A 27,215-nucleotide genomic window follows, 5' to 3' on the forward strand; every position below is an offset into this window, starting at 1 on the left:
TTATTGTGTTTCATATGTTTAAAGGACCTTTTCAGAAAAAAAACTTTAAAAATGCCACCTAATATACTTTATGAATGTGAAGAATTGACCAACCACCTCTAGGTTAAGTAACGTTTTTAATGGTTTCGAATAGAACAGACAAATATCAACAAAATTTGTGCATCGTTTTCGGAAATTTCAAGTTTTTATTTGCTTTGAAAATAGCTCTCCCTATTCATAGGGTAGTACCAATTCACCCAAATTACAATGTTAGATATGAAAAAAAAAACAAAATAAATAGAAAAAATGGCAAGACAGAAATAAATAAAGAGATTCAGGACATTCCGGAGACAACAAACAAAACAATAACATTTATCGCAATCAAAGAAAAAAATCGTTTATTTCCCTAAGTCAAGGCATCCGGCAAACCCTTGCCCACCAACAAGCATGCAAAATCACTGAAAAATTTCCCTCCAATCTATTCCGCACTAGTCAGCCCAGCCTTCTTGTAATTCCCGGCAATATCCTTAACGGTCGGCGTAAGCTTCTCGAGCTGCTGCTTAACCTCGTCGGCGTCCGCCCTGCTATCGTCCGATGCATTCTCCACGCTCAGCAGCTTCAGCACAAGATCTGTTGACGAAGCAAACAATTCAAATCATTTAATTGCTCTAAACTTATTCCAAACAGTGAATCAACTCACCGTGATACGTGGTCAACGTTTGGGCCTGCTCCGGAGCCAGTGCCGGCTGCAGGAAGCTGAGAATCGCGGACACGTGCCGTCCGGACGCGTGCAGCATACTCTGAGTGGAAATGGTGAAGAGAATCAGGACGGCCAGGTGCAGCACCAGCGCCGGATCGGAACAGTTGGCCAGCTGTTCGAGCAGACCGTGCTTGTGGCAAAGAATTAGGTTCCTGAAATTAATGGGACGTCAATTAGAGCCTCCCCGTCGTTATAGTTGATTGTTAATTACCTATCCTTCTTCTTGTCAATCTTCTTCAGTATCATGCTGCACGCCTGGAGCGAGTTTTCCGCTACGACCAAGAAATCATCAACGGCGGCACTGCTGGCGGTCGCCTTGTTCAGCGCCTGCAACGCCCCCCGATACTCCTGGCCGCAGTCCGCGGCGATTTTATTGCGCTGCTCGACGGTCAGCGTGGTGCCGTTGCTGTTCAGATTGCACTCGGCCGCGACGTAGAAGAAAATTTCGTTGCAAAAGTCCGTCCCGAGCGATTTGAGCAGATACTTGACCAGCTGGGGCTGCACGTCCGCGGGGAGCAGTTTGATACCCTTCTCGTAGAGGCGGATGTCGTTGAACAGGTTGTTGAGCTTGTCCTGCAGGTTGGCGTGCGTTTGGCGCCGGTTCTGGTTGTTTTGGTGCAGCGAAATCTCGTACAGCTCGTGGGCCTTGGCCAGGGCCAGTCGGCTGAATTGGCTGAAGTGGGTGGGAAGAAAAGTCGATTGAAAACATGGTTATTTTAAACTTAGTTTCTGTATCATGATTTTGTTGATGACTCTTCGTGTAAACATGTAAGAGGTCAAATTTGTAAGTGATAGTATGAACTCTGTGCTTGTTTGTGAAATTCAAATTAGTAAAATTATTTTCTGTTGCTTAAAATATTAGTTTTGCCTCGTTTGGTCAGAAACTTACTGAGATATATTAAATTTGAAGACACAGTTCCAAAATGGGTGCAGGTGGTTATGTTACACATGATTCATATGACAAAGAACTTAAAAAAAAGCTCTTGAAATGAAAACATTTTGGTTTTTTTATGTTTTCTTCGAATTCCCGATTTTATCTGAATTTTTTGCCTTCCTCACCTCAATGAGTAAAGGATATAAAATCACTCGATAAATGAACTTCTTTATTCGACCTTGCAGACCTACCTTCACGTATATCTATTGACTCAGAATCAAATTCTGAACAAATGTCTGTGCGTGTGTCTGGATGTGAGTCCGTGCACTGAAAAATATGCACACATTTATCTCCAGACTGGCTGAACCGATTTGGACCGTTTTGGTCTCATTCGATCCGTCTTGGGGTCCCACAAGACCCTAGTTAATATTATTAAGTTTAGAAAAGTACTTCAAAAGTTATACTAAAAAACCCTTGGATTTGGGCTTTAGACCAACTATAAGGCAAGGGTCTTATAAAAGATGTCCAAATGGGCACAGCCCTGCAGTTCAATATCCCTTAAGCTAAGAACAAGATAGTCCGTTCGACGCAGTGGTGAACGCAGAACGCTGTGCCAGTTCGATTTTTCCATCAACTGTCAGTCGAACAATCTGCAGGGGTTGCTTTGTTCAATGGTCGATGACTGGCAGGCTATGATGACAGGCGCAAAATTTTGCGTTTGCGTTCAGGCCTGACGGACAATCTTGTTCTAATCTAATATAATCTAATCGAACAGAAGCGCAGCCAGTCCGAAGAAAGCATCCGGGAAGAACTTATGGTTAGATTACGCCTCAAGTTCCTTCTTGTCATTATTAATGATTGCAGTACTTTCGAGAACCCCCGAATGTATTACACTCATTAAAGCGGCCCGGCCTACTGCGTTGCATTAACCGCATGAGACAGATTCTATGAACGGATCCCACATTTCATAGAACCACCAGGGGAAGAAGAAGAAGCCGGGGACATACCGTACCGTATAATGGTGTGTGGTGTGTAGGGGAATCGTAGGGGAAGGGATTGTCGTATTATATAGTAAATGACCTTGTGACATTATTTCACAACTACGGTTTAATTCACTCAAGGAGTATTAATCCCTTGGTAGCCGAATGGCTACGGCATCCAACTTCCAATCCAAAGGTGTGAGTTCGAATCCCACCTGATTCTATGTGTTTTTTGTTTATATTCAAAGTTAAATTACAGTCGAAAATTTTCAAGAAGACCGGTCGGGAATCGAACCCTGAACCTTCCGCTTATGAGTCGGGAGCCGTAGCCATTAAGCCATTAAGGTAAGAACAAGATTGTCCGTCAGGCCTGACAGAGAGATATGACAGCCCTACCACCTGTCAAAACCATAGTTTAATAAACATAATTCTTAAGCTAAGAACAAGATTGTCCGTTCGACGCAGTGGTGAACGCAGAACGCTGTGCCAGTTATTTTTTCTATCAACTGTCAGTCGAACAATCTAAAGGGGTTGCTTTGTTCAATGGTCGATGACTGGCAGGCTATGATGACAGGCGCAAAATGTTGCGTTTGCGTCCAGGTCTGACGGACAATCTTGTTCTTACCTTTAACGTTGACTCGAAACGACACGCAAGTTTTTTCTTTCGCTCTCCCTCTGTGAGACTACCATTGTAAGAGGATCTGCGATTAAGTGAATCTTTTCTAATTTTTACTGTCCTACAGGACGCAGCGAACGGGCTGACAAAGTGTGAACAAGACGTAGCACAAAGTTTGAAACTGCGTCCAGTGCAGGTTGTGCAATCGAGTGCTTAAAGTTAGTCGGTATTACTTACTAGGAAATTTATTTTCCCTGAACAGAGAGAGTGGTAATTAAGGCTTGGCTGCGGCCACTGCCTTACAAAAATGGCCGGCATGACGGCATCGAGCGTCGGATTGATTGAGATCGGTAAGGATCGTGTGGTTAGCGTTGGGGTTGATGTTTGGGACAGTTTTTTTTAACGATTCATTTTCTAATGCCCTTTTTGGACTATGTCCAGGCCCTATTTTCTTTTCCACATTACTTCAAGACATTCAAAAAAATGGCGGCTGAAGGAGTACAACTTCTGCAGCAGTGGATCGAGCAGCGCTGGACGAGCGGTACAGCAGGAGAATCGGCTGGAGAACCGGCTGGGAGCCGGTGCGGTCCCTTCATTTCGGCGGGATGCTGGAATGACGGCGGGTCACGAAGACCGGGCCGTTTGAAGGAGTCTACGGATGCAGTTTGGCCAACAACAAAGGGGATTACACACTGTAACACTGACACATTTACATTAGATTAATAAATAAGTGTTTTTTGGTGAGGATCTCAGAAATCAGTGACGATTCAGGAGGAGATAAATGATGATTTGTATGTTTTCCTACATTCCACATTGCATTTAAACTGGAGATCAAAAAGTGGAATATTGATGCAAAAGAGATGAAACTAGTTGAGGAACGAAAAACGAAAATTCAAGAAAAACTTCGTACAGAAATGAGTCTGCATGTCGACCAGGTGCGATCTTCAGGAATTGGATCGTCTAACACTGCGAATACTTTACGATTGCCTTTTGCGGGCCCGGCTAAAACAGCAAAATTGTATAATATATTCATTATTAATACTTCAATATTTATTGCAAATAATCTATTTTTTGCACAACGGCTCGACGAAAACGCGCTAGAGCGATGCTCAGTAATTCTACAAGTATTGACGTCAAGTAACAAAATCAACACGAACTAATTTGCGGAGATTGTAGAGAAACTGCAGAGTTGTTGGTTGCATTATATCCCTGGTATGTACTACCTGCAGGCATCAGTGCACAAGATACTGAAGCATGGGGCGGATGTTATCAATAATGTCCACGGACTTATCAAATATAGTCAAACGCAGGACGCAGGTCATGAACAACAGCCTCTGGGATTTGAACTCGTTGTGGCGGCGCAGCAGCAGCAAGGCGTTGTGACGGGGAACAGCCAGCTCCATTTGAAGCAGCGGCTGTGGTCAAAAGCAAATGCATTTAAACAACACATACGCAGCGGTACCAGAAGACCTACCAGTAACAAAAATAGAAGCCGACAACTTCGATCATAACTGAATACTATTGCACAAACAAATATTAGTTCGTACTCATCAATAACATGGCTTATGCTAACTGTAAGCTATGGAACAAAGCCACTAGAGTCATACATCACGTTCAGTAGTAATATGCTAGTTATTCTCCAAAATGTTATGCATTTCTAGGTACTTAAAAATCACGTCGGCGTTTGGGAAGCGCACGTTTTGTTTGAAAGATCGATTTGTCGGAACAGAGATATAACCATTTGTACAGTGACGTAGGTACTATTATCTGGCCGACCTGCGCCAAAGTTTTTTCGCAATGGCACACCAGTACCTTTGAGTAAGATTGATTGATTTTAGGCTGTTGTTCCTTTTTTAGAACTTCTCAACCGACCGGATTTATGTGTCCTGAAGACTAACTTTTGTGATGTATTCCTGTTGACTCTACACGAGTGATTCTCTCGATCAAAAAAAATCGATGACCATTTTCAGTAGTAAACTGACATCTACAAAACCCAAAACCCAACACCAAACCCATACTCACGGATAGTAATGCTGCGCCAGCTGCTTCGCCAAATCCTCCAGTCCCTCCTCTTCCAACCCTCCGTGCAGCACCTTGGAAATGTCCTTCACCGTAATCAACTCAATGCTCGCCTCCTTGGCACCCTTCTTTCCACCCGCACTCTTCTCAGCAGGCCCGAAATCCTCATCCGAATCGGACACGTTTCCACGATGTCCACGGGCGTGCTTCTTCGTCGACTTGGTCTTCGTTTCCCGACCCTGCGCACCTCCACCGGCCTTTCCACCCGCAGCCTTCTTGCGACGTTCGTCACGTTTGTCCGCCTTGTTCTCCGCCGATTCCTTGTCCGGAATCACGTCCTGGTGCTTCATCATTTTCTCCGCCATATACTGCTGGTAGGTTCCGCTGTCGACGGATTTCTTCGCGTTTTCAACGGCGATATCGTAGCACGGTTTGATCATGTCTTCGACGAACTTGGTGGTGAGGATTGTGCTGTTGAAGATGAGAACTTGCTTCTGCATGGGAGCGGTTAGGACGATCGTGAGCAGTTGATCCACATCTTCGTCGCTCATGATTGAGGGGAGAACCGTGGAAACGTCTAGGTACGTACTGGTTGAGATGCACTCTTCCAGCGAGGAGGCCACCTGCTCGATGAGCTTCTCTCCAACGCTGCACTTTTTCAGGTGGACAATTTTCTCGTTCGGGAGTTGGTTTACGATGAAGTTCTTCACGTCCGTGACGCCCAGTCCGGCGACGGAATCGTGCTCCAAGTAGCCGTTCTGGCGGTAAAAGTTCTGAACCCACTCGACCTGGGTCTTGGTGTAAATGTGCGGAATGTACAACGCCCCGGGAGTCCTCGACGTGACACTTCCCAACGTAGCCACTTCGTTCACAAGCAGATTAAACAACCGGTCGGGGATTCCACACTGCGCCAAGATGGCCGACACCGGCGTAGGCTTCGTAATCGCCGCCAGGGCTCCTCGGACCTTGGCCTTGCTCCGTGCCACGTACGATTGCGTAAAGAAGATGTTCGCATTCGACGAATCCTGCTTGCCCATAATGGTCTTGTTCAAATGCCTCAGAATAATATTGTTCAGAATGAAATCCGCCGGCAGATCATACTGCACCGTCAAATCGGCCACATTAATCTCCCCAACCTGAGCCAACTTCTCGTTAATCTCCGACGCCACCCGCTCCATATAAAACTGCTCAATCAGCTGACCCAAAATGAACTTCACGCTCCGGTCCTCCACCACAATCTGCTCGGCCACGACCTGCACCTTCTCAAAGTCCACATTCAACGCCTTGGACAAATCGACCAGATTAACCCGGCCTCCCCGCACGAACATTTCGTCCCGCACCTCCTGCTTCAAATGGACCTGCGTCAAATACTCCTTGCCATCGGTCGTGTAAATCACCTCCAGCAGGCCCTTCTCAATCAGCAGGCTCACAACCTCGACGCAATTCCGTTCCGACAACCTGTCCGGAAGAAGATTCCAAAAGTGAAAGTGCCACATCAAAAGAATCGCAGGAACCTACCTCTGCAAGCTGGTCGTCAGCTGGGCCTTCTGGAAGTCGGACGCGAGCCGCTTGATTTCGTCCCAGTCGGAAGTCATCGTGGAAAGAGGGGTTTCGTTTCGGTCAACACTGGGAAATTCGGGAAAAGCTGCGGATCAAATCACAGCAGCTGTTGGCTCACTCAAATCGCACCAGAAGGAAAAACAGCTCCACATCACACGAAGACGAGGGCAAAACAAAAAGGGAAAGATCTGTCAAACAGGGTAGGAGGCGTTTTTGGTCGAAAACTTTTTCGAAGAATTAAAAAAAAAATCTCAGTTTTATTTTAATTTCAGCATTGAAGCGTTTTGCAGAGAAACTAAATACATTTCTTTTTTAAATTTATTTGGAAATTTTGTTACGAGCGGTAGGGTAGACTGCTTGTTTACAAATGCAGATTCGCCTTAAAATGTCTTGAAAAAAAAACTGGCAAAACTGCAGCGATCATCATCAAAAACTCTGTTTCAAAAATTTCAAAAAAACTAAAAATTTCAAAAAATTTCAAAATTTCAAAAAATTTAAAAAAAAAATTAATTTTTTTAAAAATTTTAAAATGTATGTATGTATGTATGTATGATCCCCATACCCGCAGGCAACTTGGTCCCGAAACACATGTGAGCGCTAGGTGAACAATTCGATCATCTTTTACTCCGTAATCTGTACACCCACGTGCATAAGTTTTTTTTGCACGAATTGGAATGCAACAAAAACCGGCGCATAGTACAAAATGGATTCCCTTTTCTCTCCCCAAGCGCCGGAAATTTGTAGCGGGTGTAGGGACACTTTGCATAGACGCCCTTGCTCCCATCACGTCACTGAGGGTATGGAGCGACGAGAAATTAATAAGCATGCCCCTTCAGTCGAACCTTCATTAGAGAAGCAGGCAATCCACAACTCACAGCGAACGACCAAGGGAACACCCTACCGCGTATTTAGTGAAATTGGCGTGGTGAGTCTTAAATGGAATGTATGAATGTAAGAATAAGAGACAGTGTATTTTGATATAAGAAATGAAGCGATCATCCGGCATCATGGGTCTTGAAATGTCACTTGAATCTTCTGGGACTTCTGGCCTTGATTTGCTGGACAACCGGAACTGGTACATCACCAAAACACCATACAACTTCCTGGTTGCCGGTTAAATTTTGAGGGATGCTGGAGTTGATGAATGCTACCCATCCTAGCTTGGCTGATAATCTGGAACATCAGGACTGGAACCACACGACGATTAAACCGATGGTAACTTAACATTCCAACGCCCAAGGCTCCAAAAAAGTTGGAACGGTAACTTCAACTCAATGGTTCTCGGGCATAACTCAACCAATCAAGATGATTCTTCTTTCCAGTGATTTGTTAGGATGTCTAGATGATTCTAGACCTTTGCAGAACTTAATTTGATCAAATCTGTAATTTTTGCGATCAAAAACATCGTTCCAACTTTTTTTTTCGCGTGTAAAAAAAAATTCGCCGAAAATTCCGCGGAGGCAGTCGTTTAAAAAAAGTTGGAACGATGTTTTCGGTCGCAGAAATTACAGATTTGTTCAAATCAAGTTCTGCAAAATTTTAGGATCATCTAGACATTCTTACAAATCACTGGGAACAAGAATCGTCCCGATTGGTTGAGTTATGCCCGAGAACGGGCGTGTTGAAGTTACCGTTCTAACTTTTTTGGGAGGCTTGGGCGTCCGTGTAAGTTGGACATGCGTTGGGCGTTCCAGTGTTAATGGTGTTGTCCGCCGTTATAGAGCTTTATGACGTTTCGCGTACGCACACTAGCGCACCATTTGGTTTTGCTGGCTGACAAAATTTAACCTCACTTTATTTTCGTGTACGTATACGCAATACATACGTACGTAGAATGCTCTATTGTCCGTCATCACCGTCTCCTGGGCGCCATCCACGAGGATATCACTGACCACCAACAGATTTACGAGCGAAATATTGTATTTTTCAATCAAATATTTTAGGATTGTTAAATGACAGCTTTAAAAAATTACGTCTAAAAATTTTAAAAATTTTAAAAATTTTAAAACTTTTAAAATTTTTAAAAATTTTAAAAACTTTAATCATTTCAAAAATTTCAAAAATTTCAAAAAATCTAAAAATTTTAAAATTTTAAAAATTTCCGAAATTTTAAAAATTTTCCAAAATTTCCAAAATTTGCCTAATTTCAAAAATTTTAAAAATAAAAATTTCAAAAATTTCAAAAAATTCAAAAATTTTAAAAAATTCAAAAAATTTAAAAAATTCAAAAAATTCAAAAATTTCAAAAATTTCAAAAATTTCAAAAATTTCAAAAATTTCAAAAATTTCAAAAATTTCAAAAATTTCAAAAATTTCAAAAATTTCAAAAATTTCAAAATTTCAAAATTTCAACAATTTCAAAATTTCAAAATTTCAAAATTTCAAAATTTCAAAATTTCAAAATTTCAAAATTTCAAAATTTCAAAATTTAAAAATTTCAACAATTTCAAAATTTCAAAATTTCAAAATTTCAAAATTTCAAAATTTCAAAATTTCAAAATTTCAAAATTTCAAAATTTCAAAATTTCAAAATTTCAAAATTTCAAAATTTCAAAATTTCAAAATTTCAAAATTTCAAAATTTCAAAATTTCAAAATTTCAAAATTTCAAAATTTCAAAATTTCAAAATTTCAAAATTTCAAAATTTCAAAATTTTAAAATTTAAAAATTTCAAAATTTCAAAATTTCAAAATTTCAAAATTTCAAAATTTCAAAATTTCAAAATTTCAAAATTTCAAAATTTCAAAATTTCAAAATTTCAAAATTTCAAAATTTCAAAATTTTAAAATTTTAAAATTTTAAAATTTCAAAATTTTAAAATTTTTAAAAATTTCAAAAATTTCAAAAATTCCAAAAATTTCAAAAATTTCAAAAATTTCAAAAATTTCAAAAATTTCAAAAATTTCAAAAATTTCAAAAATTTCAAAAAAATTTCAAAAATTTCAAAAATTTCAAAAATTTCAAAAATTTCAAAAATTTCAAAAATTTCTGTTGGGTTGGTCCTTACCGGTCGACGATAGCTCAGTGGGGGTTGGATCGGGGTTGTCCGGAAGCAACGCTGGCAGTTGTGCACGATCTGGCGTGCTACGCTTCGACCTCCAAGCGGCCAGTACTTGAGTCGAACTGTCGCGAGCATCAGCTGCGGTCCCGCGTGAAGTAAACGTTCGTGGTAGTCCTCGAACAGCATCTTGGTCAGCGGGTGCCGAGCGGGTAAAACTATCGTGTTTCGTGCTGTCGGTTTCTTGCGAGTGACCCAAACGTCCACCGACTCGGATCAAGTTGTCGTCCGCTAACTTCGGGTTGAACCACCGCAGCGGTGAGTTCCTTCCTACAGATTCGCCGTTGGACAGCGCTTGCCATTCCGCCTTGAATTCTTCCTTCTGCACGAGACGAATCATGGTGTGTTCCGCTTCCTTCAGCTCCCGTGCTGTTGGAAGACCTCGCTGATCTACGCCTTCTTCGTGCCGCAGGATCTTCATCAGCCTCGACCAGTACGCTACGCTTCGAATCAGGCTCCAGTAGTTGGAAAACTTGCTGATGATGAAACTCGGGAAATCTATCTGCTGTCCGCCAGCTAGGTTCGCTGCTACGTGACGTCTTTCTTGGTCTGCTTCCTCGTCACGATCCAGCACCGGTTGAGACGGCCAGTGTTCAGGAGATAGCTTGAGCCATGGGGGGCCTTCCCACCACAGCAGTAGATCTGCGATATCCGCCGGTGCGACACCTCGGGAAATGAGGTCCGCAGGATTCTGGACTCCCGGCACGTGGTTCCATCCCCCGCGCTCCGTCAGCGCTTGGATTTTCGCCAACCTGTTGGCGACGAAGGTGTTCCACGTCGTAGGTACGTGCCGTAACCACTGCAGTACACAGGTAGAATCCGTCCAATAGTAGTACTTGACGTCCAGTTTGGTTGCCTTGAAGATCTGCTCACTCAGAAGAGCAGCCAGCTCCGCTCCGCAGATCGATTGGCATTTGAGTGGAGCAACCTTGGATTTGGAGCTAAGCAGCGCCACGCGTACTTCTCCATCCTGGTTTACGCTTCTCACATACGAGCAAGCTCCGTATGCATCCTGGGAAGCGTCGCAAAATGTATGGATCTCGATGTTGACCGCCTTGGGAATGATCACACATCTTGGGAATGTCAGGTCGTTTAATACCGGAATTTGTTCATAGAACTTCAGCCATTTCTGAACGATTGCGGGTGGAAGCTCGTCATCCCAGTCCAGCTTCTTGCCGTTCGTGTCCTCCAGCGTCCGCAGCTTCTGCATCAGGATTTTAGCTGCTGCGATAACTGGACCAACGAAACCGATCGGATCAAACAGGGTTGCAATCGTTGACATTATCCTCCGCCGTGTCCACGGCTGGTTTGGGTTTGGGATTGGGTGATCAAACTGGAACTTTAGAACGTCGGTGGTTGGTCGCCAAACCAATCCCAGAGTCCGTACAGATGGATCTGGGTCCAGGAGCACATCGCCAGTCCTTGACAGTGCTAGGTTCTCGTCTGGTATGCCCTGCAGTACCAGAGGGCTGTTGGATGCCCACTTCCTAAGCCGAAAACCGCCGCTCTTCAGCAGAGCGTCCAGTTGGGTTCGTAGTTCCACCGCTTGATCCTCGTCGTCCGCGCCGGTCAAAACGTCGTCCATGTAGACGTCTTCGAGCGCGACCTTGGCTGCCATCGGGAAACGGCTTTGCTCATCCATAGCGAGTTGCTTGAGCGTCCGGGTTGCCAGGAAAGGTGCTGGCTTGGTACCATACGTGACCGTCGCAAGTTCGTAGACTTTGACCACCTTGTTGGGGTCATCCCGCCACATGATGCTTTGGAGCTTCATGTCTTCCTCGGTGACTAGAACTTGTCGGAACATTTTCTCCATGTCAGACACGAGCATGAACTGCTTTGTCCGACTCCGTAGGATTATTGACCGTAGATCGTCCTGAATCGACGGTCCCACCAGTAGGGCATCGTTGAGCGACACTCCCGTTGAGCTCGCACAAGACGCATCGAATACCACTCGCACCTTGGTCGTAGTACTCGATTCCCTCACCACCGGGTGATGTGGTAGGAACACACGCTTGACCTCTCCGAGGTCGGTAGCCTCGCGCATGTGTCCTAGTTCCAGGTATTCCTCCATGAATTGGTTGTATTGCCGGCGCAGATCAGGATCCTTCTCCAATCTGCGTTCCAGCCCTTGAAGACGTCGGAATGCGATGTCCCGTGACTCGCCCATCCGTGCCAGTGCGTCTTCGTCCTTGGGGTATGAGACCGTGTACCTTCCGTCAGGACCTCTCTTGACGGTACGCGAATACAGCTCCTCGCATCGCGTTTCTGCCGGGGAATAGTTGTGCGGCGTTGCGACCTCCTCGCAAGCCCAGAACCGAGTGAGCAGCTCCTCTAGGGTTGACGAAACTGCTACGTTGCATTGGGTAACCGAATTGGAGTCTTGGTTCTCCACGTTTCCGGTCACAATCCATCCAAATACCGTTTCGGTCAGTGTAGGTAGACCGACTCCGAGTTCCAGCTCCTTCCCGGAATTGAAGAAAGCAAAGAAGTGGTGGATTCCAAGCACGATGTCCACCGTCTTGGAGTTGAAGAATGCGGGATCGGCTAATTCCACATCCGGAGGAAATTCCCAGCCGGCCACACTGACATCCGATGTCGGGAGATTGGCCGTTACCTTGGGTAGTAGGAGAAATTCCATCCTGCGCGAGAACCCTGTCACTCGCGACTTGATTGTAGCTTGGATTTTGTGCTTGACCTTGGTGTTCGCTTGTCCGATGCCATACACCGCGACATTCGAGCGTTTCCGTTGAACCTTCAACCGCTGACAGAGCCGCTCTGTCATGAAATTGCATTCCGAGCCCGAATCCAGCAGTGCTCGAGCAGGAAACTTGACGCCTTCGTCGTCCTCCACCAGGACAACAGCTGTGGCCAGCAGAACTGTAGAAGTACGATGTGCTGCCACGTTGGATGTTACGGTTTCCGTTTGCGTGGAAGACTGTGCTGCTTGGTACGAACTACCACCATTTGGACCATTGTTTCCACCTCGGTTGTTGTCCTGTCCAGATGACATTGATTTTGGTCTGTCGCTTCTCTTGGGTTTGAAGCAAACCAAAGTGTGGTGCTTGGCTGAACAGTTCTGGCAGACAAAACGTGAGGTACATTGTGTCGCTTGGTGTCCACGCCGGAAGCAGTTCAAGCACATAGAGTTCGTTCGCACCACCTTGTCCCTTGCTGCAACTGACATGCCTTGGAATGTCGGACATCTGTACAACAGATGGGGCTCCGAGCAGACTACGCAGCTGATCCTAGGCGACTGCACCGCATTGTAGCTTGACCGGGTGAAGGGAGCCTTCCGCTGCTTGGATGGTTTGGTATCCGCCTTGGTTCCTGCAGTCATAGTTTTTAGCGAACTAAGAACTCTAATCCGGGTGTACAGGAAATCAGTCAAGTCCTTGACCGTTTCTTTCTCCTTGGGCTCGTTGGATTCCTTGTTCTCCTTGTTCGCCTTTGCCGCTGTGACTTCTTCCCAGCTTCGCTTTGTGACAGGATCAAGTCTCGAAGAGAGAAGGTGCAGCAACAACAGGTCCTTGTAGTCTTCCGGACTCACAAACTGATCGAGCGTCCGAACGGCCCGTTCGAAACCCTCCAGAAGTTCTTGAATATCAGTTACCGACTCCTCGGTCAATGTCGGAAGATTGAACAGCGTTTCAACCTGACTTCGCTTCAGCAGGTTGTTGTCGTTGTAGTACTTCGTCAGGATGTCCCACGCGACCTGGTAATTCTTGGCGCTCATGTAGAGACCGTCGACCATTGTTCGCGGCTTGCCCAGCAGGCATCCCTTGAGGTACTGGAACTTCTCAATGTCCGGAAGATCCTTCTTCCAGTGGATCAACGACGTGTACAAGTCCCGGAAACTCAACCATTCGTCCAGCTTGCCGTCAAATTTCTGCAGCTGGATTTGTGGGAGTCGCACGTGGTCGTGGATTGGATGCTGCGTCACGTTGAGATCGCGTTGGGTCGTGTTCAACTCTGGGTAGGTTTCCAACTCCTTGACTTTGTCCACCAACAGCGTCTTGGTGTCGTAGTAACACTGTAGGCAGTCCTTCCTCATCTTGCTGTACGCGTCGTCCGTGCCGGCGTAGTCCTCGTGCATCTCGATGTCCAGAATGGTATCGTTGACTTTCTCCCAAAGTCCGTCAAGCTTTTCCAAGCGAACTTTCACTTGACTCAACGTGGTCGTGTTGTTCATCTCGCTGGCGAACGCGTACACCGCATGAAACAACTCATCGGACGACCTCAGCTTCGCCTCAAGCTGCTTCAGCGTAGGAGACGCCTTCTTGGTTGTCGGCGCCATCGTAGTTAAACTCACAGTTCACGAAAAAACACGAAAAGGTTTGGTGTAGTATTCCGTCACGGTCTAAGCCTCGGCGTAGACATACACTGTAGAGTATTTTTATGTATTTACCTTCGCAAGAAGTACAATCCACCTGCTCTACAGGTACGCGCAACGGTGAAACGGTGACAGCGGTTGATAAAAACTTCCAAGTTCCCTCGAAAATGTCCTCAAATCGTGAATTTCGTGCCAGATGATCGTGCAAAATGGTGGGAGAATATTTGTAGTACCCAAAAAGTGCTTCGGCAAGACATATACGACGTGTATTATACGTGCTTAACTGACCTTTGCAAAAGAATCAGCCTCAAAAAAGTTCCAAAATCCCAGCTGGACAGTGTTCCGTACAGTGACGGTAGCACTGCAGCAACTCTTCGGTGAGATGAACGATGAGCAAGTTTCTCACTAGTGAGTTGACGGTCGTAAATAATCCTCGTGTGTTGTCAACATAAAGTGTGCGAGAAGTGAAATTGGTGGTGTAATAAAACTGACGTGTCCCAGGCTTCGGCTGGACATATACAATTTTTTATAGTAGTTTACCTTAGGAAAGGGTGAATGAAGCCGATGTCCAGTCAGCCGATCGCGGTTTGCCAGCAGCCGACGCAGTATGGATGGTCATCAAAGGTAAGGTAGCATTAGCAGCATAAATGCATTCGTGTGATCGTCCAACACCATATGATGATTCCAGAAGATGGCCTCTCTCGGTGCAGCAGTATTGGTGGTGATCGTCGCCGACGGTGGTATTGGTGTCGTCGAGCCTCGATCGACGATGATGATCGTCAATGATGGTGATGATTGTTTACGTTCGATCGTTCGGGTGGATTTTTGGAGAAAAGTGGGTGTTAGCAGGAGTTCAACGTCTAGCTTCGGCGTGCGACATATACATGCTGTATGTATTTACCTGGACAAACCAGGGCACCTTGCCCAACGGATGGTGATCCAGCGAAGCGACGTCCAGGTGATCTTCGGTGATTGGCGATAATTGCTGCTGATTCCGGTTGGTACGCTGAGTAGCAGCGGGTGAACACGAAGATCGACGAGCAAGCGACCGTTCACTGGGCTCTCCGGGTGCTGCGAAGACGAAGAACGATCCGAGCAGGGTGTAGTTTTCTCCGGTGAGTACTCCAGTTGTACTCAAGCTGAGTGTGAGTGGTCGCGATTTCCGATCGCGATGGCGGAGCCCTTGCTCGCCCGCGGAATTGAAGGCCGGTAGCACAGTTCCCAAACTGTGATGGCGCACGGTGTGTGTGCGTGTAGATACTCGTAGGATGGCGCAAACCGATGTACTTGGTGGGGGCCAACCTGGCCTGAGGTCCTTCCGAATCCTTCCCGATCCGGTTCGAAGGACCAATAATGTTGGGTTGGTCCTTACCGGTCGACGATAGCTCAGGGGGGTTGGATCGGGGTTGTCCGGATTGTTGGGGGCGCCTTTTTGTCCTGGGAGGTTCCGTCCGTTTTTGGGGGTTTTGGGTGGATTCCGGGGTCCAAATAATCACACGTACACACAATTCACATAAAACACTCGGCTACTCAAACTACATTTATTAAAACTACAAAACTACATATATTAAACACAAAAAGTACAGATTAAAATTGGCCCACTTGGCCAGCTAATTCGCTGCTGTTCAGCTTTGGGGTTCGCACAATTGTAATTATCATTGACCGGGCCGGCCAGTCCGCGTATTGGTGTCGATCGATCAGCTGGTCCAGCACACGCACACAGCGGCCGCCGCCGTGTGGATCGCGAGATGCACCGGTGAGTTGGGATAAGCTGCAGACGGTGAGAAGCGAGATCGTTCGAGCTACCGTACTCGTAGACAATTTCAAAAATTTCAAAAATTTCAAAAATTTCAAAAATTTCAAAAATTTCAAAAATTTCAAAAATTTCAAAAATTTCAAAAATTTCAAAAATTTCAAAAATTTCAAAAATTTTAAAAATTTTAAAAATTTCAAAAATTTTAAAAATTTAAAAAAAAAAACAGATTTTATGTGTTTTTCTTAAAGTACACATCAGACTTAACTTAAAAATGGCATAAAGTCATAATCGTCAAAAACTGACATGGGACAATTATGCGTAGAACGGCAGTTATCCCTAGTAAATAGAGTTCTCCCTACTTAAAGAAAGAAAAAAAAACAATTAGTATCAGGAGTTATCACAAGTCACGATGTCTTATTTAACGTGAAGACTTCCATCATTGTCATGATTTTCCGTTCAAAGATATAAATTTTGCGTCGCTTTCAAAATTTTGACAAAATTCCTTCAACAAGTTGTTTAGAATAGTACCTTACACATGCTGATTCCTTTTGGTAACGATTATCCCATTCCTTGTAAAGTTATGGAAATCGTCATTAAAAAATGATTGCCAGCTAGGACGTCAATGACTATTCCACAAAATTATATAAATTTTGAAGCACAATTGATTTTTTTTTTTTTTTTTTTTTTTTTTGGGAGGGTGATCCAGCCGCACATCGTTGATGTCGAAACCTCTAAACTGGGCCCTCGTCCTGTCACGTCCGTCAGTAGTCTTGTCGTACATTACAACTAGAATCAGATCTGCCAATGAATTAGTACACTTCGACCAAATAAACACTGACGCTGTATGAATCTGACTCTAGAATAAATGCACAGTTGTGTGTTATTCATAAGTCCAAAATGTTCAATCATTCATATAAGTCCTAATTTTCATTTGCGGATAACTACCTAACTTGAATTGAATACAAGATTTAAAGCAAGCTATCCGAAAGCTACTCTTATCTCAAATCCCCGACATTTTAATTAATAGCCAAAAAAACGTTTCTTTTAAAACCTGTCTGGCTTCTTTAAAAAAAACAAAAAAAAGAATAACAGTTCATATTTTACAAGTCGTGAATTGAAAAAGAGACGACCATTTGATCGTCAAAATTTCAGTAGATCCTCGATTCGCAACAATGGTCGATACAATCATAATCCGACAACCGTTAGTTCAACAGATCAACGAATTTAGTCCGATATCATTTCACTATTGATTGATCGAGACTCTATGGAAATTTTGACAAATCAGAATGGTTTTTATGCTACTTGAATGGAAATCACCGATTCTGATAGAATTACTAAATTCACTGTTACTAATTTTGTCCCTAAATAACTAAAAGCAAAGTATTAAAAGTTGATATTGATAGTTAAAATCCTAAATTCTACAAAAACTAAATTTTTTAAAACCCGCATCCTAACCTGACACCCACATTAAGATAGGGAAAAATCACATATGTAGCGGTTCATTGTACAAATGTGATATTTCCACTATCAGAGAACCTCCTTGTCTCGATGACAGCTTACCGGCCATCGATTAAGCCCTGAGACTACGCCAAAGTGGGTTCTCGCAGCATGAAGTGGTGTCCATGTGTAAAAATGGAAGCTTCAGCAATATACTGAACACTTCGATTTTAATTCCACATCGAATCAAATCATACTCTTTGCCAAACAAGCATCAAACCTATGACACTCATTATGACAAAGCCCAGGGAAATTTTGAAGCACAATTGATTTAGATCAAAAATTCCTTCAGTGGCTTCAAGATGGCAACAACCGGCACATGCTGATTCATTTTGGTGCTGAAATTCGTTAAATTGAATTTAATACAGAATATTTTATAGTGATGATCAAATTTCTTCGAAAATGATCAACGGCTTCACCTTAAAGCGATTCTAAATTCTCGATTCTAACAGATTCTTAAAAAAGTGTCCACGTGGTTTATGGATGGTCCCATTACGATCGAATGCAATAATCACCACGCCGTTTTGTTGCGTTACGTAATAAAAGAACGCTCCCTTACAATGCATTGAAACATCACCCATTAAAGCGGCCAGGCCTACCACGTAAAGTTAACCGCAAAGATGATTCGCTTTAATTGAACGTTCTTTCGTAAAACCATTGAAAACGCATCGATTTTTTTGGGGTGATTTGAAATGTATGTTACTTTATACTTTATTTACGTGTCTATCTTGAGAATGTATTGCGTTTACACACTATTCGGCGACCATCGATGAGAAAACTTTTGCCTTGATAACTTTACCCTAAATGTTTCCATTACACATACTGTTCGGTTGTTTTTTGCTGTTCCAGAACGAATTTCTACCACACACACTTTGAATACTTGTTTTTGAGTCGAAGATAATTTTGAATATTAGTTTTATTTTTTTTTGTCTAACGCGCTAGCCGAAATTGTTTTGAACGTTTATTATGCATGCATTTCTTTATCGAACAGGTAGCTTATATCTCGGGGTGGTAAATGCCTCTTGTCAATGCCTTTTTTTTTCTTCCTCTCGCTGCAATATCTTTCGAGTCTGTCCGTCTACGAACTATAAACTTACCAAGCTAAACTGAAGAAAAACTAAGGAAATAGTTCTGTTTAAAAATGCCGGTGCGCGTCCCATTTGGGGACACGACCCACGTCCGCTCCGTCCCAACTCGTTAGGAGTTGCTCGTCTTCTTCTCGGCCGCGGTCGCCGTCGTCGTCGTCGGCATCGCTCCCGCTCATAACTTCCTCAAGTCCAGCACAAAGACACTGCCGTCGCTGGCGCTGGCCCCGACCTTGCTGCCGCGTGAGTTCCAGCACACCTCGAAGATGCCGCCGGTGCCCTTGTAGCTGTGCACCAGCTGACCGCTCTGCGTGCTCCAGATGTGGACGCACTTGTCGAAGCTGCCCGACGCCAGGAACTTGCCGTCCGGGCTGAACGCGACCGAGTAGACCGGTTCGGTGTGCTTCGTCAGCGTGTGGATGCACGCGCCCCGCTCGACGTCCCACAGGCGGACGGTTGAATCGAACGACGCGGACGCCAGGATGAGGTTCATGTTGGGGTTGTTGGTACCGGTGCCCGTCGGGGACCACTTGATTGTGTAGATCTCCTTGGAGTGGGCCTGGGGGAGAGGAGATTGATTGGGTTTTAGTTTAACTTTGGGGTCTGATTTGGGTCACGGAACTCACCTGCAAATCGTGCACGCACGTGTCCTGCTTCATGGACCAAATCTTGAGCGTCATGTCGTCCGAGCACGAGGCCAGCAGCTGCCCCTGCGGATCCCACTTGATGGCGTTGACTTCGTTCTAAAAATAAAAGCAAAAGTGAGTTGGCTTGCCATTGGTACAAGATCAATTTCCACACTAACCGTGTGTCCCTGGAACGACTTGATCGGCTTGTCCACGCCCAGCTTGCACACGTGAATGCACTGATCCGTGCTGCAGCTGGCAAACGACTGGTTCGACTGCCAGTCCACGTCCAGCGCCGGTGCCGAGTGGAAGCTAAACTGCTGCGTGCACTGGCCGGTGGCCGCGTCCCAGATGATGGTCGTTTTGTCCACACCCGCCGACAGGATGTAGTTGCCCCGTTTGTTCCACTTGAGCGCAAAGATCGGTCCCTTGTGCTGTCCGAGGGTGCTCGCCAGCAGGCCGTCGGTGCGCCAGATTCGTGCGTATCCGTCGTACGACCCGGTGGCCAGCAGCGTCCCATCGCAGTTCCAGTCCAGCGACGTGACGTCCTTGTTGCTGGGCACCTCCGTCCCACCCTTCTGGATGCAATGCCGCAGAACCAGCTGGTTCGGGTTCGTCGTATTGTCCGACATGTCCCAGATGCGGGCCGTGCTATCGCCGGAACCACTGGCCAGCAGGTCCGTGCTCGGATTCCACGCACAGATAAACACCTCGCTCTCGTGTCCCCGCAGCACGGTGGCCTTCGAGGCCGGAATTTCAATGCTCTGGTCCACTTCCATGCTGTCGGCCGGTGCCGGTGTCGAAGCGGACGTAGTCGTCGTCGACGTTGTCGTCTGTGCCGTCGAAGTTTCCTCATTGGCAGTCGCCCCACTCCCGCCACCACCTCCACCACCACCACCACTTCCGCCGGTTCCTCCGCTGCTCGTCGTCCCGTTCGTCTCCGCCGCTTCCGTTTTAATCGTCTGCTTCTGCTGATTTTGCATGTTCTGCCGGATGGCCACCACCTCCGGCATCACCGCGTCAATCAGACTCAAACTCTCGACCAGCCGCTGCTCGGAACCATCCTCCCCAATACTAATCTCCGCCTCCGTGTACTGCAGACCCTTCTGGAGGATGCTGAGCAGGGCCGCCGGTGGAACCAACGCGCCATTGATGTTACTCTGCGAGATGTGCGACTCGATGCCGAACGTGTACGCCGAGTGGGAAAACCCTAAAGAAAAACAATCTCAATTCCGGAATCACCAAACAAAAACACCCGCGCCGCAGAACTAACCTGACTCTTGGAGGTAGCGGTAAACAAGAAAATTGACTTCGTCCGATGAGAAGCTCATTGCGGCGGCGGCGGCAGCAACTTTGTGTGCAGCAGTTACCGGAACGAATTACGGGGCGACTTGAGGTCGCGAGCGGCAAACAACCACTACCGATCGATTTCGTGCGCCGATATCTCTTCAACAAACGACGAACAAGGAAATTTTTGCAAATTTTTCTGATAGAAAATCACTTTAAAAACAAGCCCGCAATTTTTTCCTCTCGGCACCATTCGACATTTTAGACACTTTTTGTTTGACGTTGTCAAAAAGGACGATGGCAGCGCCGCTGTCACTACTGCGTGGTGGACAATCCGAGAATCAGAAACGTTTAGGAAAATCGCCTGCAAGGATGCAATCCGCAAATCACGCTTGGAAGTGCAACGTTGCGTTGAACAAACAACATAGACAAGTCGACGTCAAACGACTACTCACGCAGAAAAATAAGGCATATTTGTTTCAACAAAACATTTTGTTGATTTGAAAATCATATTTTTTGTTGAATCAACGCCTAGTGGGTGTACAGAGTAAATAGAATTATTATTCGTTAGGATATTGACGTTGTTATTGATTTATTGGTTAATAAATCAATGAAAATGTTATGACCTACATTTGCACACCTTGATTTGACAGTTGACAGACAAAAACAACAACATATTTTTGGCGACAAAATTTTACTATCTGAAGAATACTGCTGGAAATTTTCGGAGAAAAAAGTCTGGTTTGGTCCTAGATTGGCCAAATCCGGGCACAGTAAGATCTAACTTCCGGCGCAATGAAGCATTTGCTATTGCACGGGTTTGACGGAGCTCAAAACAGATGCGAAAGAAGAAAATATACTTTTAACAATCGTTTTCTCCGGTGCGGCTCGCGGAGGAGAAGGAGGAGGATTCTATATCAATGGTTGGAATGATTTCCCGCGCTTTCTCTTCAACAGTTTGAAACGAAGAGGTAGCAACTGCTCTGCCAACTACCATGACCACGCTTATGTCCTTCCAATTGTTTCCTCTTGCGTAGTGGAAGAAGTCCTGCTTTTTTGGTCTCGCTGCCGATTGTTTTCCTCCCATTTTTGCTTTTTAAATGATTGAGGAAGCAACGGAACAAGACCTGGGTCACCGGAACATGGTACCTTCCTTTCGCGTTTGCCACAGGCATCTTGTCCAGAATTTTCTTTCCCAATACACCACCCAGAGACGCTAAAACAACGCGAATGGCAGGTGCACAGGATTGGCCATGTTCCATTTAGAAAGTGGTTCTGAAAGTGCTTCATTGAGATTGTTGTTTTAGGGGGCCTTTTCCTTTATTTTTCATGTTAAACAAATGACTAGGACCTCTTCTAGTCTCCAAAACATGATCCCCTAGATCAGCCATTCTCAACCTTCTTCTAGGCTGGTACCCCCTGCCATGTAAATCAAGTAGGCCCGGTACCCCCGTTGAGAATCGCTGCCCTAGATGATCCCTTACTTTTGCCACATTGATTTAGGAATCTCGTATAGTTCCGGCCACTGAAAATAATAAATTGAGCTCAAAAATATCTGTTCCAGAATAACCGCCGCCAAAATGCTTGCATCATGTTTACGTTTGATTTGACATTTCATTTTTTCAATGTCAAAGGGATCAAGGATTCAGAGAACAAGGTAAGGTCGCGTCTAGGGTCGCGTTAAGGGGTCAAGAAAAAGCTTAAGGCTAGTATGGAGATCGGAAGGAAAGGGTCAAGAAACAGCTTTACGAACAGCAGAGCAAAGGAGAGGGAGCGTTTTCTTAGGGGCTTTTCTTCACCCTCTCTGGCTTGCTTTCGCTGCCGCTGTTGCCCATTTGAAATTTTTCTTGACCGACTCCTTCCGAAGTGCATACACCGCTTATTGTAAGGTATGAACTTCGGAAGAAACCGGTCAAGAAAAAAATCAAATGGGCAGCAGCGGCAGCTAAAGCAAGCCAGAGAGGGTGAAGAAAAGCCCCAAGAAATCGCTCCCTCTCCTTTGTTCTGCTGTTCATAAAGCTTTTTCTTGACCCCTTTCCTTCCGATCTGCGTACTAGCCATATACGAGAAACTTTAACATTCAAACACGTCAATTGGGTCCTAAATTGAAGCTTAGATTGCTGACATCTTGGCTGACATTATTGTTTACTGTGATAAAGTTTATTTTTCTGGTACAATGACCCTTTGTACGACCACAAAGAGTTTAAAATGGTCGAGCGTTTTGATCGAATGTCAGAGGTGACATTTGCAGTTCTTGTTTAAAATAGTAGGCGTCGTAATTAGATGATAGTTTAATTTGTTTAAGTCATTTTTTTTCACTTGTGAAAATTCATCCTTTTGCCTTCCTCATCTCAATGAGAAAAGGCTATAAAATCACTCGAAAAATGAACTTCTTTATTCGACCTCGTAGAACAACCTTCACGTGTACCTATCGACTCAGACTCAAATTCTGAACAAATGTCTGTGCGTGTGTCTGGATGTGAGTCCGTGCAGCAAAAAAATATACACTCGATTATCTCTGGACTGGCTGAACAGATTTGGACTGTCATTCGATTCGTCTTGGGGTCCCACAAGACCCTAGTTAATATTATGAAGTTTAGAAAAGTTTTTCGAAAGTTATGGTAAAAAAAAAACGATTTCAGCTAAACATCAAAAGAAGGGGCACGTTAAAGAGTGGTTTTTGTAAGAATACCCGTCATGCTATACATTTTTAGAAAGGTATATAAAAGACCTTTCCGCATCCAACACATTGAAGATCTGACAACCATATCAAAAGTTATGAGCACTTTAGTGTTATTTATACCGTAAACTGGGGTCAATCGGGACACATTGGGCGAATTGGGACAGCAGTTTTTACCATGTTGGAGCACAATATTTTGATTTTTCTGGTTGGTTTCGGTTAGAACAGATTCAGGCCAACAAAATGTATACATCCATATCCAAATTTAAAAGCTTTAAGTGCTTTAAAAACTGCTGTCCCTATTCAGACTGTAGTCCCGATTCACCCCAGATTACGGTACACTTTTTTGATGCCGGATCTCAAATATTTTGAGAAAAAGTTGTCCGGATCTATCATGCGACCCATCGTTGAATAGGCAATCAAAAGACCTTGCCAATGAGCCCTAAAGATTGACCTATCAAAAGTTATGAGCACTTTAGTGTTTCTAATACACTTTTTTGAGGCCGGATCACAAATATTTTGATAAAAATAAGGCCGTTGCAAATATTTTTGTCTTCCTCACCTTACTGAGGAAAGGCTATAAAATCACTCGAAAAATGAACTTCTTAATTCGACCTAGTAGACCTACCTTCACGTGAGGCATCGATTAAAGTTTCTTGTAATTATAAGTAATCAGAAACAGTACAATGCAAAGAAAATGCTTTTAAATAAATAAAAAAATACCTTTCTCCATAACAAAATCAAACAAGCCAAAATATGTACGCCAGATAATAGTAGGACATTCTAAATAACAAAAACGCCCGAAAACGGCCCGACTGAATCGACAGGGGAGGAAGAAGCGTGGGGACACACCACCATACGCTCCGAGATTTGGTTGTACTCGTTGGGTCACCATGCTAAGAAGATTTGGTACATACTCCGGGACCTTCTGGGATGGGACACTGTATTTCCACGAATTTAAAACATGCAGTTGTTTCATTAGTAAAACTATTTTGCCAACATTGAAAATTTAATAGCAAATTGCTGAATAATTTTCTAATCGAATGCAGCAGAAATCGTGCCGATTCGATTTGAGGGAAGGAAGTTATAAGCGTTTGACAGATGACGCAGTATTCCAGGGCCTTCGGCCCGGGTTTTTCGGAATTGCACCCCAGTACCTTCGAGTAAGACGTAGTCTACGTCAAAAAGAAGAATATAGCTTTGAAACAACAAAATATCTCGATTTAAAACAACAAAATGAGAGAGTTGATTCAATGCAAAAATTTGGTTGATTATATTCAAAAAAATATTTTGTTGAATCAAACCTCGTACAGGTTGATTCTTCAAAACATTTTTCTGCGTGTAGGTACCAGATAATTTTCCGACCGGGAAAGTGCGATTTCGAGTTACCGTGCACAGGAAAAAAAATCAAGAAAAAAATTTGCACAAATTCAAAAAATTGTGGCCAAAAAGATCCCCGTCTGTTTTCAGCACCTAGCGCCGGTTGCATACCTGCCGGCGTTTGCTGCGTTTCTCGGATCGGCCGCCCGTCACTGGCGCCACTTTTGACACTTTGCATTTCCGGGCAGCGCTCACCAACACCACCAACCGTGCAGAAAAGGCGAGTTAACGTGTGCCGCGGCTCGTTCAGGCCTCTTTTCCAAAGTTGATTCCATACTGTGCAGTGTTCTCTACCGGAGCTAAGGTCATCAAATTGACGACTTGCACGGTTTTTCGGTTCAAACATGGCTCTCAACAAAGCTGAACTAGCCTGTGTGTACTCGGCGCTCATCCTCGTCGACGACGATGTTGCCGTGACCGTGAGTATTCTGGGGCCGGAAAAGGCGGATTTTTCGTGGTCGATTCCCGGGTTGGCACTTGGCGAAAAAAAAAGTGTGCGCGCATCGTGTAAACAAATTGGTGGCGTTTTGAAATTGCAACTTTTTCTCGATCGTGGCGGCATTCAGGTTAAAATGTGATGAATTATGGGGTAAACCAGTTAAAATCGTGAAAACCCTGTCGAAATTGATTTGTGTTTGCAAACCGCGAGGATGATTTTTTTAGGTTATGTCAAATTTGTTTACATCGCGCTCCCGGAACCACCTACACCGATTCGTAACTAATATGTTTCTTCTCTGTCACCCTCCCAAATCACAGGATGAGAAGATCTCGACCATCCTGAAGGCCGCCAACGTTGACATCGAGCCGTACTGGCCCGGTCTGTTCGCCAAGGCCCTGGAGGGAATCAACGTCAAGGATCTGATCACGAACATCGGATCCGGCGTCGGTTCCGGTGGTGGTGCCCCGGCTGCCGGTGGTGCTGCTGCGGCCGCTGCCCCTGCTGCCGCCGAGAAGAAGGAAGAGAAGAAGGAGGAAGAACCCGAAGAGTCCGACGACGACATGGGCTTCGGTCTGTTCGGTTAGGTCTGTCCTTTTCTGTCCGCCTCCGTTCCCCCCTCATCGGGAAGACTGGTGGGGTGGTCGGCGGATGTTTGGGCGTATTGCGGGAAAAGGAACGGGCGGGCCCACTATCCTGTCTGGTTGGTTTCCCGACCGCCCCCATCCGACGGCTGCACCACACTTTCGTACAGTTTTAATGTACAATTGTACAAATAAAAAAATATTCGTTTCTGGTTGAACCGAATTAAAAAAAAATTCAAACGCCACGTTGTGATGATTAATCCGAACACTCGAAGCCGGAACCAGAATCGGTTCCGGAATGGCCAATATGATGACGATTGTATATAACTTGAACTCATCGAGATTACCTGGAACAAGTGCCGGAATGACCAGGTACAGCTCAAAAGCCTATTGAGTTTTTTAAAGGTTCTCAAGGAGCCATTACACTACCGCAAACAAACTTGCACTTTTTCGTGTTTGACAGTTTGCCAAACTCGCAAACAAGGCAAAACGTTTGCAGGCTGACGTTTGTATTTACAAACAAATCCAGGCAAACTTTTAAAAAGTGCGAGTTAGTTTGCCTTAGTGTAATTGCTTCCTCAGAATCTATTTTTTGGTTTTCTTAAATACTTGTCTCGGTATTTTCAAACCCTCAAATATTTATTCACGCAGAAAAATGTTTTGTAGAATCAACCTGTACGAGGTTTGAATCAACAAAAAAAATGCGTTGAAACAAACCTTGATTTTCTCAATTCCACTGAAGTCTTTTGTTGTTTTGAAAAAGCTGCGTTGATTCAACAAAAATCATGATTTTCAAATCAACAAAACGTTTTGTTGATTCAAATATGCCTTATTTTTCTGTGTGTTTGCAAGTACTTTTCAAGTTTATGCAATTTATCAGCAAAAATGCGCTTCCCGAACAAAGGCGTAAATTAGAAATACCTAGAATCTGGATACTTAATCTGTGTAGCACTCACTCAAGCTCGTAGTATCCATCCGGATAATCAACTTCGATTGCCTTAAAGAATGCTGTCGGGCTTGAATGGGCTACCGGATTTTGGACCTTTAAGCGATCCCGTGTAAGCCTTGACCCGGCAGTCCAGTTTCAGGAACTCGGTTACTCTGTTCTCCAGGGCCCTTTACTTGCCTTGGTTATTTACCACCATCAGCGCAACATTTGCTTGGTTCATGGTCAATGGTTCATGCTGGGAGCAAAATGAGTCATCTGTAACCCACACCGCCGATACAACTTAACCAACGCAGCGTACAATAGCCGAAGCTTAGCCTCGGGATGGTATCTGGACCCACGTTTAGTTCCGGTCTCACGGCACACGTTGTCGTGCAGGATCCAGGAGTCCGGCTTTGTGACGATTTGAATCGGGCAATTGGCCAGAAACGATCATAAGTACATTGTCTCTCTCTCCGAATTCAGTCCACAGCGGCACAAACTTGGTGACGAAGCGCACTTCAAGAGCTTTACCAATTGTTGCGCCTGGTTGAAATCTGGACCGGATCGAGATGCTCGAAAGTGACACAAGGCGCATTACATCGAGCAGGATCTAGAAGTTTGACTTCGTCAACTGTCGGGCACTTGTCCAGAAACGGCCAAAACAACATAGTCAGCCTCCGAATTCAGTCCACAGCGTCGCAGAATTGGTGGCGGAGCGCACTTCGAAAGCTTCGCAAATAGCTGCGCCAAGAGTTTGGTGGGAACCACCCGGTGTCCAAT

The 27,215-nt window shown here is 44.8% G+C and overlaps 4 protein-coding genes across 4 annotated transcripts; 1 reads left to right on the forward strand and 3 right to left on the reverse strand.

Annotated features, from left to right (window-relative positions):
* Positions 1 to 350: 350 nt before the first annotated feature.
* Positions 351 to 6,967, reverse strand: LOC6043205 (E3 UFM1-protein ligase 1 homolog). Its single transcript, XM_001857502.2, has 5 exons — positions 6,747 to 6,967; positions 5,232 to 6,686; positions 951 to 1,412; positions 680 to 891; positions 351 to 609 (listed from the first exon to the last, which is right to left on the reverse strand). The coding sequence occupies exons 1-5, from the start codon at positions 6,821 to 6,823 to the stop codon at positions 458 to 460; spliced, it is 2,358 nt and encodes a 785-aa protein (XP_001857545.2). The 5' UTR covers positions 6,824 to 6,967; the 3' UTR covers positions 351 to 457.
* A 2,799-nt stretch (positions 6,968 to 9,766) lies between these two features.
* LOC119766301 lies at positions 9,767 to 14,140 on the reverse strand. The gene has a single exon (XM_038250763.1). It carries the CDS (start codon positions 14,138 to 14,140, stop codon positions 9,767 to 9,769), a length of 4,374 nt encoding a protein of 1,457 aa, XP_038106691.1.
* A 3,961-nt stretch (positions 14,141 to 18,101) lies between these two features.
* Positions 18,102 to 20,700, reverse strand: LOC6043201 (F-box-like/WD repeat-containing protein TBL1XR1). Its single transcript, XM_001857499.2, has 4 exons — positions 20,414 to 20,700; positions 19,320 to 20,350; positions 19,141 to 19,257; positions 18,102 to 19,073 (listed from the first exon to the last, which is right to left on the reverse strand). Exons 1-4 carry the CDS (start codon positions 20,469 to 20,471, stop codon positions 18,690 to 18,692), a joined length of 1,590 nt encoding a protein of 529 aa, XP_001857542.2. The 5' UTR covers positions 20,472 to 20,700; the 3' UTR covers positions 18,102 to 18,689.
* A 3,993-nt stretch (positions 20,701 to 24,693) lies between these two features.
* LOC6043200 (60S acidic ribosomal protein P1) lies at positions 24,694 to 25,747 on the forward strand. The gene is made up of 2 exons (XM_001857494.2): positions 24,694 to 24,906; positions 25,244 to 25,747. The coding sequence occupies exons 1-2, from the start codon at positions 24,832 to 24,834 to the stop codon at positions 25,508 to 25,510; spliced, it is 342 nt and encodes a 113-aa protein (XP_001857537.1). The 5' UTR covers positions 24,694 to 24,831; the 3' UTR covers positions 25,511 to 25,747.
* The last annotated feature ends 1,468 nt before the right edge of the window (positions 25,748 to 27,215 follow it).

The sequence above is a fragment of the Culex quinquefasciatus genome, chromosome 2 (assembly GCF_015732765.1).
Source record: "Culex quinquefasciatus strain JHB chromosome 2, VPISU_Cqui_1.0_pri_paternal, whole genome shotgun sequence".
NCBI classification, from domain to species: Eukaryota; Metazoa; Arthropoda; class Insecta; order Diptera; family Culicidae; genus Culex; species Culex quinquefasciatus.

Excerpts from the sequence above, each read along its gene's own strand:
- LOC6043200 (XM_001857494.2), top strand. The coding sequence starts at position 24,832 with ATGGCTCTCAACAAAGCTGAACTAGCCTGTGTGTACTCGGCGCTCATC. Across the intron at positions 24,907-25,243 it reads ACGACGATGTTGCCGTGACC|GATGAGAAGATCTCGACCAT; the intron begins GTGAGTATTCTG and ends CCCAAATCACAG.
- LOC6043201 (XM_001857499.2), bottom strand. The coding sequence starts at position 20,471 with ATGAGCTTCTCATCGGACGAAGTCAATTTTCTTGTTTACCGCTACCTC. Across the intron at positions 20,351-20,413 it reads CCGCTACCTCCAAGAGTCAG|GGTTTTCCCACTCGGCGTAC; the intron begins GTTAGTTCTGCG and ends GTTTTTCTTTAG. Across the intron at positions 19,074-19,140 it reads CGTGCGTGCACGATTTGCAG|GCCCACTCCAAGGAGATCTA; the intron begins GTGAGTTCCGTG and ends CCTCTCCCCCAG.
- LOC119766301 (XM_038250763.1), bottom strand. The coding sequence starts at position 14,140 with ATGGCGCCGACAACCAAGAAGGCGTCTCCTACGCTGAAGCAGCTTGAG.
- LOC6043205 (XM_001857502.2), bottom strand. The coding sequence starts at position 6,823 with ATGACTTCCGACTGGGACGAAATCAAGCGGCTCGCGTCCGACTTCCAG. Across the intron at positions 1,413-5,231 it reads CTGGCGCAGCATTACTATCC|CCAATTCAGCCGACTGGCCC; the intron begins GTGAGTATGGGT and ends CACCCACTTCAG. Across the intron at positions 610-679 it reads AACGTTGACCACGTATCACG|ATCTTGTGCTGAAGCTGCTG; the intron begins GTGAGTTGATTC and ends CTTCGTCAACAG.